Here is a 21,400-nt window from a genome sequence, read left to right on the forward strand (position 1 = left end):
TGACTCCTTTACGATTTGGAGTGTTGGAAAATAAATCCATGTGGCATAAAGAGAGGCCAGGGCCCTTCCCTTCTTATTTTTCTCCAAGCCAAGCCTGCCCTGAATCCCTCTGGGTCTGGGATTATGGTGACTTACTCTGTGTGGTCTCTCGCAGGGTGATTGTGAGCCTGGGAGATGGCAGTGATGGAGATGGCCTGTCCGGGGGCCCCTGGCTCAGCGGTCGGTCAGCAGAAGGAGCTTCCCAAAGCCAAGGAGAAGGTGCAGGCCGTGGGGAAGAGTCAAAGCTCAGTGTGGAAGCTCGAGGCCTCAGAGAAGAGCCCCGTGTACTGCGGGAAGTGGGACATCCTGAACGACGTGATCACCAAAGGCACAGCCAAGGAAGGCTCTGAGGGAGGGCTGGCCGCCATCTCCATCATCGCCCAGGCCGAATGTAAGGATCACTGGATTGGGGTTATTGGCAGAGGGCAGTGGGTGGACCTGTTGCTTGACATTATCCTGAGGCTGGACCTAGGGTTCCCCCTCAGTGGGAGAAGGTCAGTGTAACTGCTATATACAGTTATCATAAGACACTAGTGGGGGTTAAGCCAAGAATCAGTATGAAGTGGAAGCTAGAAAAGCCCCCGAGAGTGGACTGTACGAGCCAGTGGAGACCAGAGCAGAAGAGGAAGGCTGGGAGGCAGGAGTACCCTGGCTGCCTGGCGGGCTGCCCAGTCCTGGGTGCTCTGCAGGTTCAACGTGTGGGGCAACCCTCTGTGACTGTGAGTAGCTGGTGACTGCAGAGCCCCCTGACAGGAACGGCCAGACCTCTTGGAAAGCCCCTCTGAATCTGGTAGGCCTTCACACCTTCTACCTAGAGGTGGCCCCACCCCAAGGAGTGAACACCTGCCCTGGGCTGTTAGGCCAGTCTGGAGCAACAGGCCACTGCAGGACCTGGTTGGCCTTTTCTGCATTCACTCACGATACCTCAGAATGTGGTAGCTAATGGTAGTAGCTGCCTCCAGGTGCCAGCCTTTCAGGAGGCCTGGCGAGGCCTGGGTGTCCTCCTCTCTCCACCACCCTACCCTCCAACCGTGGTGGAGTCTGGAGAAACCAAGAATGGGTGAAGACATTTCCCTGCACATACCCATCCTCCACATCTTTCACTTCCCTTTGGCTTCTTGTGACGAGAGATGAGAGAATTAAAAAAAAAATCATTAAAAGAATGAATGAGATCATAATGGTGAAAATATAGGCTGTTGTTGTAAGTCCCCATTCAGTCCATTCCAGCTGATGGTGACTCCACCGTTCAGAGTGGAACTACTCTGTGGGACTTTGACAGCCGTGACGTTGCAAGAGCAGATCACTAGGCCTGCTCTGCGGGTCCTCCGAGAGTCACGGGCTTGTGTACTAGTGCAGCAGTAACCACTCAGACCATCCAGACTCCAGGACATGCACAAGGATCCTGATGGCACAGCAGATAGTGTGTTGGGCTGCTTATAAAAGAGTCAGCAGTTCAAATCCATTTCATAAAGATGTATAGCCTTGGAAACTTTTTTATATATAATTTTTATTTATTTATTTATTCTTTTTATGTGTGTACCGTCAAATGGGATCTGACTGGTACAGGAGGCAATTGTTCCTCCTTCTTCAGCAGAGCATCTGGTGTGTTTGAACCGCGCACCTTTGGGATTGCAATGCAGTTTCCTGCCACTAGGCCACCAGAGCTCGCCTTGGAAACTCTTAAGATGCAGTTCTGCATAGAGTTATTAGTCTCTAAGTAATCGACTCGGTGGCATTGGGTGTGATGAATATACAGCAGGTTGGAATCCCTGAGCACCATTAAATGTTGGGGGACATTCAGTGTTCCCCAGCACCATTAACTGTTTGAGGCATACGATCTTACTTAAGCATCACCATTAACTACAGTAGATGGGCATCCTCATGGTCTTCCTATTATATGAACATACTCTCCTCTCGGCAGCTAAGATGAGGAGTGAGGCTAGGATGGTTGGTGAATGAAGAAAACGGTAATAGGGAGGGGATGACTCTCCTGGTTGGAGGCAACCTGGGCCTGGGAGGCACGGCCCAAAACAGCAGCTGAAGTTCTTTCCTTTCTTCTCTCTGCTTATCCAACCAACCCTTTTCTCCTTATTTACAAGGTGAGAATAGCCAAGAGTTCAGTCCCACCTTTTCAGAACGAATTTTCATCGCTGGATCCAAACAGTACAGGTAAGCAAGCCAGCCTGAGGGGGAAGGCAGGGGATTGAGGGCAGCGTCCTCCCACCCCCAGTCATTTGCTCAGGCTGCTCCCAAGTGACCCCTGGCTGCCTTCTCAGCACCTGTGGTTCAGCTCTTGGAACCAGTCCAGCTTTTCCTGGCTGAGCTGGTCTCTTAGCCAAATAAGCTTTTCAAAAGCTTTATCACAGCTTGTGGGTGCTAGTAGGCTGCCTCTGGGTCACATCAGCTTGACATTTTCTTCTTATTCTCCTCAGAGTCCTTGCTGCGCCCCTGGCTTCCCATCAGTAGGGAGGGTGCTGGGAACAGGCGTTCATTTCCCACTGGCGTGTGGTTGTGAGCAAGGGCCCCCCTCAGCAGGAACCTATGGAAATGTAAAAGTCCTGGAAAAAGGAGGACAGAACTGGGGTGTGTCTGTTCCCACATTCCCCATCTCCCTAAATTTCCTACCAATTCCATCTTTTACCACCGGGTGGGCTTTTTTAATCATTGAAATTGGGAAACTGCTGTTGAGGAAAAGGCTGTGATGAGGGCTGAATCAAGAAAGGTAGTGAGTGGTAGAATTCTGCAGGAGCTGCTCCACTTGCCCTCTGGCCTAGGATGGGGTTTCTGATGCACCCACTTCTTTCAGTGTCCTGTAAGCCTCTAGCTGTCCCCAGGCCTGGTCTTGGTCAGCTTGCCTTCCAGCATCCTACAGGGGGCGGGGAAGGGGGGAGGCGTGAAAGATGAGGCCATGGCCCCCTTGTGAGCTGTGAGAGAATGGCCCATCTTCCACTACCATCCCCCTCACAATGGTAGTAACTACTGCTTGGTGGGGCCAGGTGTTTGGCCTTTTATTTTGTGTGTGTGTGTGTGTGTGTGTGTGTGTGTGTGTGTGCCCGCGCGCGCGCACCGTCAAATCAGGTCTGACTGGTACAGGAGGAGATTGTCCCTCCTTCTTCAGCAGAGCATCTGGTGGATTCAGACTGCACAACTCTGGGATTGCAGTGCAGTTTCTTGCCACTAGGCCATCAGAGCTCGCCATGTTTGCCTTTTAAATGAGTTATTTACATTTGATTGATTGATTGATTGATTGATTGATTGATGTGTGTGTGTGTGTGTGTGTGTGTGTGTGTGTGTGTGTGTGTGTGTGTACCGTCAAATCAGATCTGACTGGTACGGGAGGAGATTGCCCCTCCTTCTCCAGCAGAGCATCTGATGGATTCAAACCATGTTCCTCTGGGATTGCAGAGCAGTTTCTTGCCACTAGGCCACCAGAGCTCCCTTATTTACACTTGATTTTTACCTTGTGTGACAGGAAATGCTCTGCTTATTTTATACATAAGAAAACGGTGGTCCATTTGTGGGTGTCGCAACTTTTCGGTGGTCACACCGAGCAATAGCAAAGCTGGGACTTGACCGCAGGTCTCTGACTTCAGTGCCGCTCTCTGAGCCATTATACCGCCCTCCCTCCTCATACTCAAAGTCAGTGTCTCTCTCGTTTTTTTGACAGCCAATCTGAGAGTCTTGATCAAATCCCCAACAATGTGGCCCATGCAACTGAGGGCAAAATGGCCCCCGTCTGTTGGAAGGGAAAGAGGCGCAGCAAATCCCGGAAGAAACGGAAGAAGAAGAGCACCAAGACCCTGGCTCAGGCTGGAGTGGCCTTGGCCAAGCCGCTCCCCAGGACCCCTGAGCAGGAGAGCTGCACAGTCCCCGTGCAGGTGAGACCCCCTCTCCACTACCCAGACCCCCAGTGCGAGGGCCTACAGAGCGCTCTTCGGAGGAACAGCCTATGGCCCTATTCCTCATGCTGTGTTTTCTCCCTCAGGAAGATGAGTCCCCACTGGGTTCTTCATATGTTACAAACACCCCCCAGTTCATCAAGCCTCTGAAGGAGCCAGACCTTGGCCAACTGTGTTTTAAAAAACTTGGGGAGGGCCTGCGGCCAACTCTTCCTCGATCAGAATTCCACAAGCTCATCAGCCCCCTGCAGTGTCTGAACCACGTGTGGAAAGTCCATCACCCCCAGGATGTGGGCCCTCTGCTCCAGCGTGCTCACCCCTTCTACAACAAACTGCCCCATCCCTTCCCATTCCACCCTCTCCAGCCCTGGAAACCTCAGCCTCTGGAGTCCTTCCTAAGCAAACTGGCATGTGCGGACAGACCACGGCCCCTGCCTGGCCCACACCTGGGCAAACTGGCCTGTGTAGACATTCAGAAACCCCTGCCTCACCCACCCCTGCAGCCCAGCTGCCCATCCCACGGCGTCACCCGTGAGAAGTTCTCTGTGGAGGAATACCTAGTACATGCTCTACAGGGCAGCGTAAGCTCAGGCCAGGCCCACAGCCTCGCCAGCCTGGCCAAGACCTGGACAGCAGGGGGCCCCAGGCTGAGGGGACCCAGCCCCGAAACAGAGGACAGCGAAGGGGTCCTGCTTAATGAGGTAACTAGCCCCCAGCCTCTTATGCTTTTATCCTTTCTCTCTCTCTCTCTCTCTAACACACACACACACACACACACACACACACACACACACACACCCCACCCACCAATTCTAGGGTCAAGGGCATCAACTCTGAATCAGAGTGGGACTTGATACGGGAAAAGAGGCATCACTCTAAACCTGTCAGAGTCATTGCCAAGTTCCCACTCTTTGGAGATTCCTTTTTTTGCCAGAGTCACTCATACTCCTGGTAATAAGTCAGTTAGTAGAAAAGCCTTAGTCGCTGATGCAGACCTGTCGCTGCCCACTCCACCTCCAGGCTCCCTTGTCAGAGGCAGTCTTTTTAGCTGTTTGTGCTTCTAGTTATTCTGGTTGGTTACTTCATTTTTCAGAGAGAGTGTGTGTAATCAAGATAGAAAGATGAATAGTACCAACATTGACAAACATGTCTCCACCTTCCTCAGCTCTCATCTAATGTCTTTGATCTAGAAGAGGAGCTGCCTGGAGTGGCCAACTCCACCACTGCTCTTTCTTCCCTTTCCCTCTTATTCTCTCACTAGGTAAATTTGGAACTTTGAGCGATTTTACCAACCTGTAGTTTATGGCTTTTATTCCACTCATTTTAGCATTATGAGCCCCTAACCCCTGCCCTTCTTTCTTACTCTTGAGTTCTGTTTTACACTGTCAAGACTTCCAATTCCATTTCTGGCCCACAGCCCTGTGTCTTAGGAAAAAGTGTGTCTACCTCACAGGAATCAGCCCCCTCAGGTGGCCCCTGAAGCTGTCCACTGCCTCCACTCTGTTCCTGTGAGCCCATCTCTGGTTGTGCCCCTCAGAGTCCTGCCTCAGACCTGGTGATATCATTGGCTTTAAGAGCCTCCCTAACTGTAGCTCTTCATCCTTCTGCTGCCCTGGTCACTGAGATTGTCCTCTCTCCTCCTGCCAACCCCAGAAACTCAAACCGGTGGATTATGAGTACCGAGAGGATGTCCACTGGGCCACACACCAGCCCCGCCTGGGCAGAGGCTCCTTTGGAGAGGTACACAGGATGGAGGACAAGCAGACTGGCTTCCAGTGTGCTGTCAAAAAGGTATGTATGTAAAAGAGAATACAGACAACAACAAAAATGTAAATTGAGGGAGGTAAAAGGGAGTGTTATTTCCCATCAGCACCCCCCACAACAACAAAAAAGTATGCCAGGGACCGAAGACGGAACCCTGCAGTGGCCAATATGTTTCTTCTGCCTTTCCCAGCATAACAACAGGGCAGCTTGGGCCTGTCAGCCTGACTGTCACTAGCAGCTCCCAGTTAGCTGGCAGTGAAAGGGACAGTCTGGGTCACATGTCCTGGCCTGGGAGCTGCACTTGGTATGTGTGTCCATGAGAGGGCATCTGAGCGGGGACAGACAGCCATCTGTAGCCTTTGGTGTCTGAGTACAGTTTGGGCTGCTCTGAATGCCAGGCCCTTAAAGACAAAGCAAAACCTGGAAAGGGGTTGGGTCGTCACAAAATTCATGTCATGCTATAACTTGAAAGCCACACAGTGGGCACCCCCAGGACCAGCAGGTGACAAGAGCCATAACTTCTGCCCGTCAGGTACTCTTGGGGAATCAGAGTGTGAGTTGGGCTGTAGGGCAGCAGGCAGGCTTGTGTCTGTCTCCTCATCTGTAAAGCTGAACTAGAATCCCGAACAGTAGGACTCCTGAGAGGACTAGAAGAGAGGCTGGGAGTGCCAGCTGCTCAGCTGGGTCTGGAACCCAGTAAGCACTGCCCCGTCTCAGCTATAAATCACTGGACACTGCCAAAATGACACCTCAATCATCCCCTTTGCTCCTCAGAATAGCCCTGCAAGATGGACAGTAAGAGGGAATTGCTGGACAGGGTTGATCTGACACTAGAGTTCGTGCTTCAAACTCCTCTTCAGGAAGCATAGGAGAGAGGCAGGCTCATTTTAGAATTTTAACCAGTGACGGGAGGAGTGAACCATCTCTTCTACCCCCCACATCTTACTGGTTGGAACTGTGGATTGGAGAGGATGACAAGACTTGTCCAAGGTCACATGCGAGGCCTGGAAATGAGGGACTCCTGCCTCTTGTCAAATCAGACCAACCAGCCTGGTAGAATGATTCCAGCCTTTTACCCCCTTCAGCTATTTTTGTTTCACCCCTGATACCCACCCTACCTTAAGTAGAATACACCTTGTCCCTGCTGTTGTGTTATTATATACTGTTGAGTTGCCTGTGACCCATAGCGACCCTATGTACAACAGCTCTGAAGTCTGTCCTGAGCCAGTCTCACTGATTCCAACACACCTATCCCCACTGCCCCAGTTACTGTATCAATCCATCTCATCTGGGGTCTTCCTGTCCTTTGCTACCTTTCCACCCTTCCAACTATGATGACCTTCTCCAAGGATGGGTTCCTCCTGGTGGTGTGTCCAAAGTATGTGAGACAGAGCTTCAAAATCCTCACCTCCAAGGAGAAAGTTGGTTTCACTCTCTCCCAGGCAAACCTGTTTGTTTTTTTGGCAGTCCATGGTGTCTTCAAGATTGTTCTCCAGCACCACAATGCAAAGGCATCGGTTTTTCTTCTGTCATCCTTAGTCATTGTCCAGCTGTCTCAAGCATAGCAAGTAATTGCAAAAGTAATTGCCTGGATCAGGTGCACCTTAATCTCTAGACTGACATCGTTGTGTTTACGTTTTCTGGAAAGGTCCCTGACAGCAGATTTTCACAATGCAATTCATCTTTTGATTTTCTGACTGCTGGTATTAAGAGTGTTGATTGTGGAGTTGAGCAAGCTGTAACTGTTGACAGCCTCAGTCTCTCCTCCGTCCATCATGGTGCTGCCAGTTGGCCAGTGGTGAGAATCTTTGTCTTCTTGATGTTGAGCTTCAATCTATACTGAAGACTACAGTCCTTGACCTTCTGCAGCAAGCGCTTCAGGTCCTCCTCAGTTTCAGCAAGCAAGGTTGTGTCAACCAGGGCTCCTCTTGGGCAGTGAAATAAACGAACATATAAACCTAGTTTCAAGTAACTGTTCCTTCAGTAGCCAGACCCAGCAGGCCAGGGCTGTTCAGACTCCACACAGCATGGGTTCTTGTGGCTCTTGAGGCACTGGCCAGGATGCTCAAATTGGTGCTAAGATAAGAAAGGAGACTATCCACAAATATCACCCCCAATTTCAGATACATTGTGGCAGATAAGTACACCTCACCCCTCACCATCCACCACTGACAGAAACATGTGCTGAGTTCTTGCCCTTATGGGTCATCATCTTCCATTCAGATGCCAAGGTCACGTGCCTGACCTCCTCAGCTACAAGTCCCCTCCCCAGGTTACTGGAGAAGGCTCAGCTGTCCCCTCCTGAGGGTGAGAGAGTGTGAAGTGTCCTGGAGATGAACACTCAGTGCCAGGGAGCTTAGTCACCAGGCCTCCCAGCTGTTCCTCTGCTCAGCGTCCCAGCCTCTCAGAGTCCCAGGCAACAAGGTAAACAACCCTAATATAGTAGAAGAGGACAAATACTGCATTTCTCACCTCTCCGGTGCAGTCAGAAAAGCTCCAACTACAACACACAGTCTTCCCAGCCCCAGAGCTACTGTTCTCACCCACAGGGCTGACCCCCCTAGAACTTTCCCTCTGCCCCAGCCAAGAGCACTCAGTGCAGATGACATGTCAGCAGCCCACGCAGCCCCTCTTTCTCCTCAAGAGGAGTAGTTGGGCTGGCCAGACCTTAGGATTGTCAGCGAGAAGACCAGATGAGAACCAGGCCCTGATGAGGGGGTGAGGCCTTGGAGGTGGGCCAGAGAGTCAGGCTGCCCAGTCAGAGCAAGCTGGAATCTTTCAAGAGCTTGAGAATTGCTGTCATTCCCCCTTTATACCATGGAAATAAAATGACTAGGAGTGCAAGAGCAGAGAGTTTGAAGAAGGCAGTTCAGTGGATGGAGGCTGTGGACTAGGCGATGAGGCTGACCTCACTCCCACTTGGATGTGCACACTGCTGAGGGGTCCAAATGGAAAACTGCACCCAGAAAGACCTTCAGTGGCCCTGGAGTCAGCCTTCCCTGGCCAGAACCCCAACTCTGATACTTCACCCACTGATCCTACACAGGTTACTGGTCCAGGTTTCAGTTTGTTACCTTGAAAAAGAAGACCCTCAGTGAGATGGATTGACACAATGACTCTAACAGTGGGCTCAAGTATATGAGAGATGACGAGGATGGCACAGGATAGGGCAAGGTTTAGATCCATTCTGCATAGCGTCACCGTGAGTCGTAGTCCACTTGACAGCACCTAACAATGACAGTCAACGCAATGATTTCTATTCCCTGTAAGAAGCTGCACTGCTAACCCAAAGGCTGCATCTCTGACAGTTTGAATCCACCAGGCGCTCCAAGGCAGAAAGATGGGCAGTCTCTATGCAAACACTTTACAGCCTCAGAAACCCAGTGGAGGATGAGCTGCGAGTTGGTTCTGTCCTAACAGTAGTGAGTAAGTGAGGCTAAAATGCTTAAAACCGTTAGAGTGGGCACTGATTTACTTGTTCTCATTAACATCCTAAACACAGCCCAGCCCACACCTTACTGGGGAGGGTCCTGGAGTCCAGAGAAGGGACAGGGACCACACCTGAATTAGAGGTTAGATGCTTTCTCCCCACCTGACTGCCCCTCAGCCTGCCTTGCATGGGACTGGCCCAGACTTCAGAAGCAGCCCCTAGGCAAGCTCTGGTGGCCTAATGGCGAGAAGCTGCACTGCAATCCCAGAGGTGCACGGTTCGAATCGACCAGATGCTCTGCTGGAGAAGGAGGGACAATCTCCTCCTGAGTCCTCCATCCACCCCAGTTGGCTCTGGATGGTTGGAAATATGTTTAACATGCTTGTACACTATGGGAGAATTAGATATTTCATTAGAAGTTAAAACAAGGATTCCCAAATCTATCTTGTTTCCAGCCCTTAACGTCTCTGCAATTTCCCCCTAATGCTTCAGGCCAAAAGAAATAGCTAATAGCTCATTTATCAGAAAGAGCAAATATTGTAGTAAAGATTTGTCCTAACAACCGGTTGTTGTTCGGTGGCATCAGTACTGAACTCTGAACTCTGTCCTGTTCTGTGCCATCTTCATCATCTCTGACATACTAGAGCTCAGTGTGTCAGGCCATCTGGTTGAGAGTCTTCCTTTCTTTCACTGACCCTCCACCTTTCAAAGCTTGATGTCCTTTCTAAACTATAGCCTCTCCTAGCAACATGGCCGAAGTATGTGAGATGAAGCTTCAACATCCTTGCCTTTAAGGAGCACTCTGGCTGAACTTTCTCGAGGACCTGTTAGCAAGTTTGGGGTGGGGGGGAACAACACACAAAGCAACAAACAAACACCAAAATACATAAATTGAAAGAAAAAATATTTTATTCCATATTTTATTGAAAGAAAAGTATTTTATTCCATATAAAAATATTTGATTCCACTTATAAACAAACATAATTACTTACTCACAGGATGTAAGCCTTGTTGGGCAGCATCCAAATTCTCAAGCCTTGAAATTATTGGACACCACCACCTCTGTTTCCTCTTGTATGTTTTTCTTCTGAAGTATTCGCTCTTTTTATCACCACTTCTAGAAATCCATTTTCACAAATGAGATCATCTGAAGGAACTTTTTGTGATCCAGTGTCGAAAGTGTGAGATTTCTGGAGCTAGTAGTTGTCATGATGCAGTGCCTCACCGGCCCCTTGAGTAAAAACAGCCATGTAGCTCCTCTTCCTCTGAGGTGCTTTGAGAATGAGGGCTCACAGTTTGGGAGCCATAAGGTTAGAATACTTACATATTCTGTTTCCTACTGCCAAAGGGGCCCTTTAGAGTAGTGAGAGAAGATCTTCACCCTGAAACCCACAGCGTCCCTTTTCAGCAGGAAGTAGCTAAGAGAATACGCCATCCCCTTTTCCTTATGACTCAGGGTGAAGTCTCTCTCAGGGAGGAGTGATAGGGAATGGCAAAGGACACACTGACAAAGAAGATTAATCAGAACTGGCTTTGACAAGCACTGTGGCATTTGGACAAGAACAAACTGGGAGGAGGGTAGAGAGAATAGTGCAACAATGAATGAGTGGAAGCCCAAAATCTCTAAATGTTTATGAAAATTAATAAAATATAATTAAAAATTAAAAAAAAAAGAATACTTACATATTCACCGATACCAGTGCTGTTGGTGAATTGGTTCTAGCTCAGATGCAGAGGCCTTGAAAACAGCACTGATAAATGCATATGAGTTGAGTAACTAAAATTAAAGCCAGCAAAGAGATGCTATCTACTGATCATGGAAAAGTACGGAAGGACCACATAGCTCCTGTTTTCCAAATTAGCAAGTCTCCAGACAGAATTCCTGTGTCCCAGACACCTGTCTCCCAGACTGCTTTTGGTGCATCCAGCATCCCCTGATGATTCTGCTCAGAGTTTACACAGGAGTGAACCACAACTGCCTGGAAGAAACAACAGTCCCTAATATGAAGTCTAAGAACTTACTGAATTGCCCTTATTTGAGATGAAAGAAGGACGTGAGGAGTGAGCATTTACTGTCTACCAGGCATGGTGTCTGCTATCGTCCAAGTCCTCACCGTGCCCAGGAGTAAATACCACTGTGTCTCCATTCATATATGAAAGCACACAGCTGAGGAGAAGTGATCTGTCTTTGACTATAGTCAGGCTAGGTAGGATCTCAGCCTATGATTATTCCTGTCCACAGCCTGGTTCTTCCTGCTATGCCAAGCTGTTGCTCCCTCCAGAAACAAATGACCATTCACAATGAAGAATCCAAGGGCATGAGAGTTAATGAATCAAGCCCATATTCTGCAGCCGGCATGTCCTTCCTGCTTCCTTTGTGTCTGGATACTGGGGAAACAGCTATGGACAACAAAAATCAACACCAGCCCCCATCAATGTGGATCTTTGAGTCCTCTGAGAAAGAGGCAATTACAGATGAGTTCAAAACAGTGCTGAAACGTGTGCTGAAAGGTTCAACACAAAGGTACCTGAGATGGAATCTTAGCAGAATCAGCTCTAGCATCAGATGGTTCAGAAACCAGATTCTAAAAAGGAGACGTGGATATTGATAATCAAAGGGCCTTACATTCCAGACATCCTTAGCCTTGGGCTAAGGGTCATAAATATCCTCACCTTGACAGATTTGAGCGTAGACAGACTACCAGGAGTCTGGACAGTGGCTCTGGTTTTTGTGTGTTTTTGCACGTGGTCAGTACTCTGGAACTTTAATAAAGCACAGGAAGTTTTCCCTGACACCAGGGGCACACATAGTTGAGTCTCTGAAGGTACCACAGGCTCACCTCTGACCCATCATGGGTATATCAGTAGCCTGAGGTGAGCCAAGAGATGAACCAGTAGCAGTTACCAGATTCTGTCCTGAGGATCCAGCCCTGGTCTCCCTCACCTCTGACCCAGACACCTGTGGGTCCTTTCAGGTACGGATAGAAGTGTTTCGGGCCGAGGAGTTGGTGGCATGTGCAGGATTGACCTCACCCAGGATTGTCCCTTTGTACGGAGCCGTGAAGGAAGGCCCTTGGGTCAGCATTTTCATGGAGCTGTTGGAAGGTAAGGTGCCAAGTCCCAATCCTTTCTCCCTCAAAACTTACCCCCAAATCTTCCCCAGTATGGCCTTGACCCTTAACTAATCCATTTTAACCTCTTGACCCTGTGATATCTGCAGGAAAGACCTGTTTTCCCACTCCCTGACTTTCACACTGGCTCTTGGCTTGCCTGGAAGCCTGGGGAAACCTCGTGTAAAGACTGATCATTGATCTCCTAGGTGGCTCACTAGGCCAGCTCATAAAGCAGAAGGGGTGTCTGCCGGAGGATCGGGCCCTGTTCTACCTGGGCCAGGCCTTGGAGGGGCTGGAATACCTGCACACTCGAAGGATTCTGCATGGAGATGTCAAAGGTGAGGCCCAGACCCCATGTCCCTGGTCCCCAGTGGACTCCCTCAGCTCATGCTCTCTGGCCACTTCCTCACTGTTCTGGACCTGCTAGTCATCTCCTGTGGCAGAGCCTACGCAAGGCTGACAGGTTGGGAGAGAGAAGATATTCTCCAGGTCCTCCATTAAGCACTGTAGTTCCAAGAGGGTGGTGCCCACAGAAAGCTGAAAACCAACATCCTACATGCTGGTTGGTCACCACGGGGAGAGCGTGGGGACAGCAAAGCTGAGTGGCAGCACCCCAGGAATAAAGCCTGTCCCCTTTCTGTCTGAGTTCCAGCCTGCTGCCTGCCTCTAGTCTGAGCTGATACCCTCCTCCCATCTCCCATGACTAATGAGTCTAAGCAGAAGCAGCAGCTGCCCCATAGGGTCAGCCAGAAAATGACCTCACTCGAGGTCCAGGACAGCCCCAGCCAGGGTGGGCTGGGACACGACATGACTCACCTGTTCCTCTTCCTCCCTGGGGTGGCCTGGCAGCTGACAACGTGCTCCTGTCCAGCGATGGGAGCCGTGCGGCCCTCTGTGACTTTGGCCATGCTGTGTGCCTTCAACCCAATAGCCTGGGAAGGTCCTTGCTCACAGGTAAGGCCTCCAGACTATTTGTCCCACCACACTAGTAGAAGTAGCGCTTACTGAACATGGACCTCTTCTGGGGTTTTTTGTAATAGTAGTAAAAGATGTGAGTGCTTTCCATTCACCATTACAGATCTGACTCCCACAGTAACCCTGGGCCATAAGGTTTTTATTATAGTTAAATAATACACGCATGTGTTCATTTCTGATGTTCCTGTTATATCAAGAAGGGAATTGGAAAGACTGGGGGCCCATACCCAAGGTCTCAAGTCCCGTTGGCCAGAGCACCATGACTCCACCACTCTTGGCTGGCCTCTGTGGTTGAGCTGTGCTCCGGGCTGTGAGCCCAACTCTCCACACCTCTGAGTACACAGTTGGCTGGAAGTACAGTGGGCTGACCAAGAGGCCTGTGCTGTGCAGCTGGGAAAACATCTATTTTTAACTTCTATTTTTCTGATTATTAAAATAGTCCATGCTGAGTGCAAACAGTTAGTTTCTAATAGACCATGAAAACCTTAACGTCCATGGCTCTGAGACCAAAAGGTCTAGATGGTGCCCGACTGTCACTGCTAACCACTCAGAAAGAGATACTGGAGAGTCCTGGACAGAATGGTCGACACATGTAGAACAAAACCCAAAATCACAATAATGACTTACTGTCTGAGGGAGACTGGTGTCACCCCTGAGACACTGACCATTAGCTGCCCTTTGAACCTGGAATGGAGCTACCCATCACTGTGGCAGCCAAACAATAGACAGATCTATGAGGTGAACAGGAATCCCATGAAGAAGCAATCAACCACACACGGTCACGAGGGCAGCGCTTGCCCTGAGTAAAGCTCAGAAGGTAGGAAGGATGGACGGAAACAAGAACCCCAGAGAGATCATGGGAAGGATGAGGGTACAACGTGGAGATTGTAATCAGTGTCAAAAACAGTATATATAAGGGTTGACTAGAATGCTAATCCACTCTGTAAAATTGCCCAAATCCTAATCAAAAAGTGTATTAAAAAGAACAAAACAGAATACCTTGATGTCCGAAATTTGGCAAGCACAGGGTTAAATGGTATAAAAGAGGAGTGTGAGAAAGAATTCTCAGCGTTTCTCTTGCTCAGAAATAATCATTCTTCTCAAGTTTGGGGAGGGTTTTTCCTTTTCTGTATAGTTAAGGCCATTATAACACAATTCTTGGGCCTTGTATTTTATTTAGAACCTTAAGCAGAAAATTATTTCATTTTGGCCAGAAAGAAAACTGTCTATTGGGTGTTTATGATTCTTTAAAGGATTGTGTAGTAATATGACCATGGACTGCTCACCTACATAATCCCATAACTTCAGTGAGGGTCTTTTTATTATTATTTTTATTATTATTATTATATCTTTTCTTTGCAGATAGTTTTGTTGTTTTTGTCATCATGTCTGAACTGACTCCTAGCAGACCCTCCCATGGGTTTTCAGAGACTGTAAATAACACAGGAGGAGATTGCCAGTCTTCCTCCCTCCGAGCAGCGAGTAGATTTGAACCGTGATGCCTTTATGTGGGCAGCATAACTCTTTACTGCTAAGCCACCAGAGCTCCGTTCAACTCATAACTAACCCTCCAGCGAGTTTTTAAAGACTGTAAATTGCCTGGGAGATTTCCCATCTTTCTCCCTGAGAGAAACTAGTGACTTTGAACGGCCTGCCTTTGGGTTGGCAGCACAACTCCACACCACTAGGCCATGAGAGCCCCAACACTGCAGAAAGTAGACCTAAATGAAAATTAAAAATCCAAAGTGCCAGGGCCGCCGGGGGGCAGGGGGGAGGTGGATATCTGCAGTCAGTTTGTCCAGGAAACTCTGGTGGCCTAATGGTTAAGGAGTTGTGCTGGCAATCCAAAGGCAGATGGTTCAAAGCCACCAGCTGCTTGTTGGAGAAAGATGGTCAGTTTACAGCCTCTGAAAACCTGCAGCAGGGTTCAGCTTAATTGGTTCCAACTCCGCAGCAATTGAGGTTTATTAGTTTGATCACTCTTTCCAGTCTTCTGTACATATACTTTTTTTTAACAATTGTTTTTTTCTTTAACTTCTAATATTTCAGAAACGTCATGCCATTAATTTATCTTCTACTTGATTTCAATAACCACCCCTCCCTCAGTTTTAAAAGGCCACAGTGTGCTATGTCCTAGTCCACACAGGGTCCCTGACTCCACTTACCCCAGCAAGTTTGCTGGGAGTCCTATAGTAAAGAAGCGGGATGTGCAGGGAATTGACTGGCATGTTGTTGCCCAGGCTCCTGCTTTTCAGAGTTTTTGGTTGTTTACTTTTCCATCTCGCCCTCACCTCCACAGGGGACTACATCCCTGGCACGGAGACCCACATGGCTCCAGAGGTGGTGCTGGGCAAGCCCTGTGACATGAAGGTGGATGTCTGGAGCAGTTGCTGCATGATGCTACACATGCTCAATGGCCGCCACCCTTGGACCCAGTACTTCCTCGGGCCGCTCTTCCTTCAGGTCAGTAACCGCACCGTGTAAGGCCTTTGCGTCAGGGCTGCAGACCCATGGGGATCCCTGTTTGGGCTGCTTTTCAGTAGCAGTGGGAGCAGGGAACAAGGGGAGGCCTCATCGTGTGCAGATCCTGACAAAAACCCTTGCCACCCTGAACGGAGGCCTCATGAGTGCATGGCGGGTTCACATCCAGGACCACACCATCACCTGCCCCCTGACAGACCGGGCTCGGTGGACATGGATCTCTTGTTCCCTGGCCTTGGCCTGTTCTTGTTGTTATTAGGTGTTGTCAAGTCAACTGCACAACTCATAGACCATATGAACAATGGATAGGAATGTTGCCCTATCCTGCACCATCCTCATGACCTCTGGGCTGGAGCTCATTGTTATGGTCCCTGTGTCCTACCTGACACTTTTGTTTTTCTAGAAAAGCCCAGCCTTTGTTCTGCCCCAGGCCAGTCCACTTCTGGTGACAACACAGCATGGGGCAGGAGCTGCAAGGCTGAGTGCTGGGAAATGGGGGTTACAGGCCTCACCTTGTTGTCTTTTGACCTGCAGATTGCCAGTGAACCCCCACCTGTGAGGGAGATCCCACCTTCCTGTGCCCCTCTCACCGCACAGGCCATCCAGGAGGGGCTGAGGAAAGAGCCCAGCCACAGGCCCTCGGCGGTGGAGTTGGGGGGCACAGTCAGCCTGGCCCTGCAACAAGGTAAGAGCCTGCACTGCTGCTTCTCCCCCTACACGGCTGAGGGCCACAAGCCCCCGAGGTGGCAGGGGTGGGCTGGGCAGGACACTCAAGTCTGGGAGCCTTGTCACCTGTTAGAAGATGGGTATGACCCTAACCTTAGGGATGCAGAGGAGGTGCAGGTGATGTGAGGAAACAGGCTAAGTGCCAAGCCTCGTTGTAACAGAGAAGACTCAGGAGACGGGCAGGAGGAGGTTCACACATAAAGAGTGGCCTAGCACTGCCAGCCCAAGTGTGAGAGGTTCAAATCCACCAGCTGCTCCTCAGGAGAAAGATGGGCAGTCTCCTCCCATGCAATTTTAGTCCCAGAAAAATTACTGGAGGGTCAGCTATGAGTCAATTCTGACCTGATTTCTTTGAGAAGTGACCAAAGAATGAAAAATTAAGCCAGGTGTCACTCTATAACCCTTTGCTTAGGAAAGAGGTAGAGCCAAGGTGGGGAGACTGAGACCCTGGGCAGTACTCAGGCATGTGGGCTAGGCTGCTGTCTCCATGTTTCTGGTTCGCTTCCCACAAGGCCCACCAGGGGGCGCACCTTAGGGCCTCTGCTGCCCTGGTCTGTGGGAAGAGTCAGTGCAAACCCAGTGCCAGCCTGGGAGAGCAGAGGTAGGGATGCCCCAGCGAGCGCTAGACAGCAGTTAAAGCAAGAGATCCACTGTCCACAGAGCATGGATGGGTCTGACAAACATAGTGCTGTGTGGAAAAAACCAACAGAAAGAGACACAACAAACTGATAAATAAAAACAAGACACGTTTTGTAAATAAAAGGTAATAATCAGAATGTTACCTGGGCAAGGGACAGAGGAAAGTGTGGCCATGGAAATTTAATGGAAATAACTGATAAAGAAGGAGGCTTCGCACAGTCTCCCACACCATAATAGACACAGGTATGATTATGAGGGTGACTCTAGTGCTAACCTCACTCCAGAGAAATTGTATCCTTGGGAAGTGACATCCAGAGATAAGAGAGGAACGGAGAGCTAGAGAGGTCATTTCACCAGGAAACTTCTTGGTGATCTTGCCTAGGTTTTAAAAAGCTTTAATTTGCTTTGCTTCAGGGCCTTCTCTGAAGCCAGTTCTGTAGTTTTTCAATTTGCTACTGTAACCAGAAGGAAAATGGAATAAAAGACAAATACAGTCCTGTTTCAATTTTTTGAGACCATCTTACCTAAGATGCCCCCTCTGGAGACAGACCACTGTTGCCCTCCTAAATGATCTCAGAGATGGCTCAGCACATGGCTCTGGCAAGCTCTCCTCTGCTCCAGAGAGGTATCCCTGACATGACCCCAAGTGTCATCTGTGTGCTGGCACCCTCCCACCTCTGTGCTGTGCTCTGTTTTGTAGTGGGAGGTCTGAAGAGCCCTTGGAAGGGAGAATACAAAGAACCAAGACATCTGCTGCCAAACCAAGCAAACTATCACCAGACCCTACGCGCCCAGCCAAGGGAGTTCTTGACAGCGGCCCCAGGGCCCCAGCCAGCTGAGACCGTGGGCAGCGGTCCGAAGCTCCAGCCTCCTCTACCGCCAGAGCCCCCAGAGCGGAACAAGTCCCCGACCCTGAACTTGAGCAAGGAGGAGTCTGGGACATGGGAACCTTTGCCTCTGTGCTCCCTGGACCCAGCCCCTGCCAAAAGCCCCAGCTCACCAGAACGCAGGGCCACCTTCCCCGAGCAGGAGCTGCAGCAGCTGGAGCTAGGTATGGGCAGAATGGCTGCGTCTTCTTCCCAGCATGCTTTTCTTCCAGAAAGAACCCGCTCTACAAAGCCAGACCCTTCCCAGTCACCATAGCTCTGCTTTTCCCCACAGAATTATTTCTGAACAGCTTGTCCCAGCCATTCTCTCTGGAGGAACAAGAGCAGATCCTGTCATGCCTCAGCATCGACAGCCTCTCCCTGTCAGATGACAGTGAAAAGGTGAGCCAACCATGAGCCAGGAACCATCACTGTAGGGGCATAGTCCTCCCGACTCTGACACAGTGTCAGAGTGTCTGGCGGCTTTGTGCACAGCCAGTGAATGGACAGTGTATGAGGAGTGAGTGAAGGGCAGGAAGGTGCCAGGAGCTTCCCTCTGGGAGGGGTCTTGCTGATGACATGTCATGGTGTCTCAGGGTGAGGTAGTCCATCCTCCACACACCAGGGCGGTGGAGAATGGGTTTAGCTACCAGAGCCAACATGGAGATGGACTTTGTTCCCTGTGGAAATACTCCTTCTCTGCCTCCAGTCCACGCCTCCTCCCCATGAGCTCAGCCCCTGCTTACCCCCAAGAGGACCCAGTGGAGCTACACCCCAGCCTGGGACAAGAACAGCTTTTCTCTCCAAGATTAACTCCTTTTCCTTGAATGAGACTAAGGCCAAAGATGGTCCCTGAGGCCCACGAGCCTGAGTGTGTGTCTCCCCCCATGTTGTTTCAGAATCCATCAAAGGCCTCTCAGAGCTCACGGGGCACCCTGAGTTCTGGTATACACTCGTGGAGCAGCCAGGCAGAGGCCCGCAGCTCCAGCTGGAACATGGTGCTGGCCCGGGGCCGACCCACAGACATCCCGAGACATTTCAATGGTACGTCAGCAACCTCATGACAGCCAAACCCCTAGGACTAGGGAATCTTACAGGGGCCACATCCCTCTTCCTCTGGCACCATGGGGACATGCAGGGAAGGCATCTGGTGCCTAGATCCTGAGGTTCCCAGCTAATTAGTCAGGTAAAGAGCAAAGGCTCTGATTCCCCAAGAGCCTCTGCTGCTGGGACAGTGGCAGCCAGTGTCCTCGCTGGCTTCTGCGGGAGTCCCAGCAGCTACCCCTGACATGAGCCTCTCCCATGCTGGAGTCAGGAGATCTGAAGGGACAAGGTAGAGCGGCAGCCCTGGATATTATAATCAGAAACACAGCTCGTGGCTTGCTAATACTTCACTTAGACGTCCCAGCATCCTCTTCTGGGATTTGAGGCCACAGTAGGATAAAAACAACATATAATTTCTTGGTCTCGAGCCCAGCCACACCAATCATATTGTGATTTTCAGAGAACAAGGCCTCAGCTAGCATGACCCGCCCCAGGGCCAGTGTGACTCAGCGGTGTGCAGCCCCCATGGCCTGGCCAGAGCCCCGCCCGCTCAGAGAACGTTATGGTCTACATTGCCACAGTCTAATTTCAGAATCTTTGTTTTCAGTTCCTTTTTGCTTTGTGTCCAATTTGGACTATTACTTCCCTATCAAAGCCAGCCCCAGCTCTTTGCCATGTGGGCCGAATGCTCAGGTTGGCAGCAGAGTGCCAGGAAGCACTAGCAGGTGTGTGACACTAGAGCCACTCCAGCCTAGCTGTGGTCTCTGCTGCCTCATCTCAGCCAGAACCTCCTCCCTTTCCATAGATAGGGTGAATTTTTTTTACTAAAAGTTTCTACCCTGCCAGGACCCTGCTCCTCAGAGAGCCGGCCTCCTGACTGTCACCTGCTTTCTAGGTGTCAAAGTACAAATACAGTCTCTGAACGGGGAGCACCTGCATATCCGGGAGTTCCACCGGGTCAAGGTGGGAGACATCGCCACTGGCATCAGCAACCAGGTAAGAAGACAGGTTGCTGCTCACAGCCAGTGTGTTGAGCCCAGCTGTCTGCAGAGGAAGGCTTCTGAATAAAGAGAAGAAATGACACCCTGTGGGATAGTTTGATGGGGTCTCAGGTGGTCCCCCAGGACTAGGGGTTCAGGGCACTGGGGCTGAGGGTCCTCAGGACCCTCACGGGGGCTCAGTGGGTTCTCCTCGTGCTCCAGAATGGACACCTTTGGGGCTGCTGATTGGCAGGAGGAAGATGTGGCCCGCAGTATGGCAGGGGACTTTCAGCTTCACATCTAGGAGAAATTTCTCAGCCCCAAGTCAGCTCTCCCAGGCCTGCTGGTTTACTCTCTCCCCAGATCCCAGCCACAGCCTTCAGCTTGGTGACCAAGGATGGGCAGCCTGTGCACTATGACATGGAGGTGCCAGACTCCGGTATCGACCTACAGTGCACCCTGGCCCCTGATGGCAGCTTTGCTTGGAGCTGGAGAGTCAAGCATGGCCAGCTAGAGAACAGGCCCTAGCCTCGTCTCCCACCATCAGCTCTGCTCTGCCAGAACAGCCTTCCTTCTCAGCATCTGATGGGCCCTGAGACACAGGCTCGCCCTCTTCCCGGAGACCTGCCATCCCCTGGCTCAGCGGTATGACCAGGGACCAGCAGCAGCAAAGCGGGACGAGCCAGCACCACCCAGGATTTCCCGCTGGAGTCCTGCCTGACCCAGCCAAGAGAATGCTGCACACGTGACGAGAAAGGATGCATGAGGACTCTTCCCTCCCGGAACGAAAGAGGGTCTTGGCTGCCCTGGGCCCTAACAAGTTGACCTGTCCTGTTTGGGTCAGCACACTTGCTGACCATCAAGGGTGAACAGCCTCTGATCTGGGCTTGGGTCAAGGAAAATCTGCCCCTTGGCTCCTTGGCCTTCTCACAGTGCCTCAGGACTCACACTCAGATCCGGTACGGAAGCAGGTTGACAGGCGTACCTGCCCTTGGGCTTATGGGGACCTCTGGCCCCCTCATCTGGCCTTTCTAGGTCATCTACACCCCTCTAGATCTTTAACTGTTCAGATGAAGTCAAGGAGGAAAGAATCCCTAGCACTGGGTGTCACTCTGGAAACTTCAACCCGTGCTTCTCAGGTGGTTGGAATTCAGATCTTCAGTTGAACTTGCCTTCAACCAAGAGCCAAAGAAGCTGTTTCTGTATGGTTCTCAGTCCCAAGCACACATCTTTTGTTACTGGCTACTAGTCCCTTCTCTGGAGCAACAGGCCATCTTGGCATTGAAGCCCCAGGCCAGCGCTCCCTTGACTAGCTGCCCTCAGCTTCCTCATCTGTAAAAGTGAAGAGTGGACACAGAACCGTCTTGACCAGAATGGTCTGAGGACAGAGCATGATAAATGCAAAAAGAGAGCAGCCCCCAGTGACCCCATGGTTGCCAGGCCC

The 21,400-nt window shown here is 50.5% G+C and overlaps 1 protein-coding gene across 1 annotated transcript; it reads left to right on the forward strand.

Annotated features, from left to right (window-relative positions):
• The first annotated feature begins 83 nt into the window (after window positions 1-83).
• On the forward strand, window positions 84-20,484 carry MAP3K14 (mitogen-activated protein kinase kinase kinase 14). Its single transcript, XM_006897823.1, has 15 exons — window positions 84-430; window positions 2,139-2,208; window positions 3,707-3,917; window positions 4,025-4,639; window positions 5,592-5,729; window positions 12,108-12,237; window positions 12,452-12,583; window positions 13,095-13,199; window positions 15,520-15,683; window positions 16,236-16,386; window positions 17,767-18,117; window positions 18,228-18,334; window positions 18,832-18,976; window positions 19,872-19,972; window positions 20,320-20,484. Exons 1-15 carry the CDS (start codon window positions 175-177, stop codon window positions 20,482-20,484), a joined length of 2,841 nt encoding a protein of 946 aa, XP_006897885.1. The 5' UTR covers window positions 84-174.
• The last annotated feature ends 916 nt before the right edge of the window (window positions 20,485-21,400 follow it).

This window comes from Elephantulus edwardii, unplaced genomic scaffold (assembly GCF_000299155.1).
Source record: "Elephantulus edwardii isolate Elephantulus edwardi_28Jun2011 unplaced genomic scaffold, EleEdw1.0 scaffold00216, whole genome shotgun sequence".
Classification (NCBI taxonomy): Eukaryota; Metazoa; Chordata; class Mammalia; order Macroscelidea; family Macroscelididae; genus Elephantulus; species Elephantulus edwardii.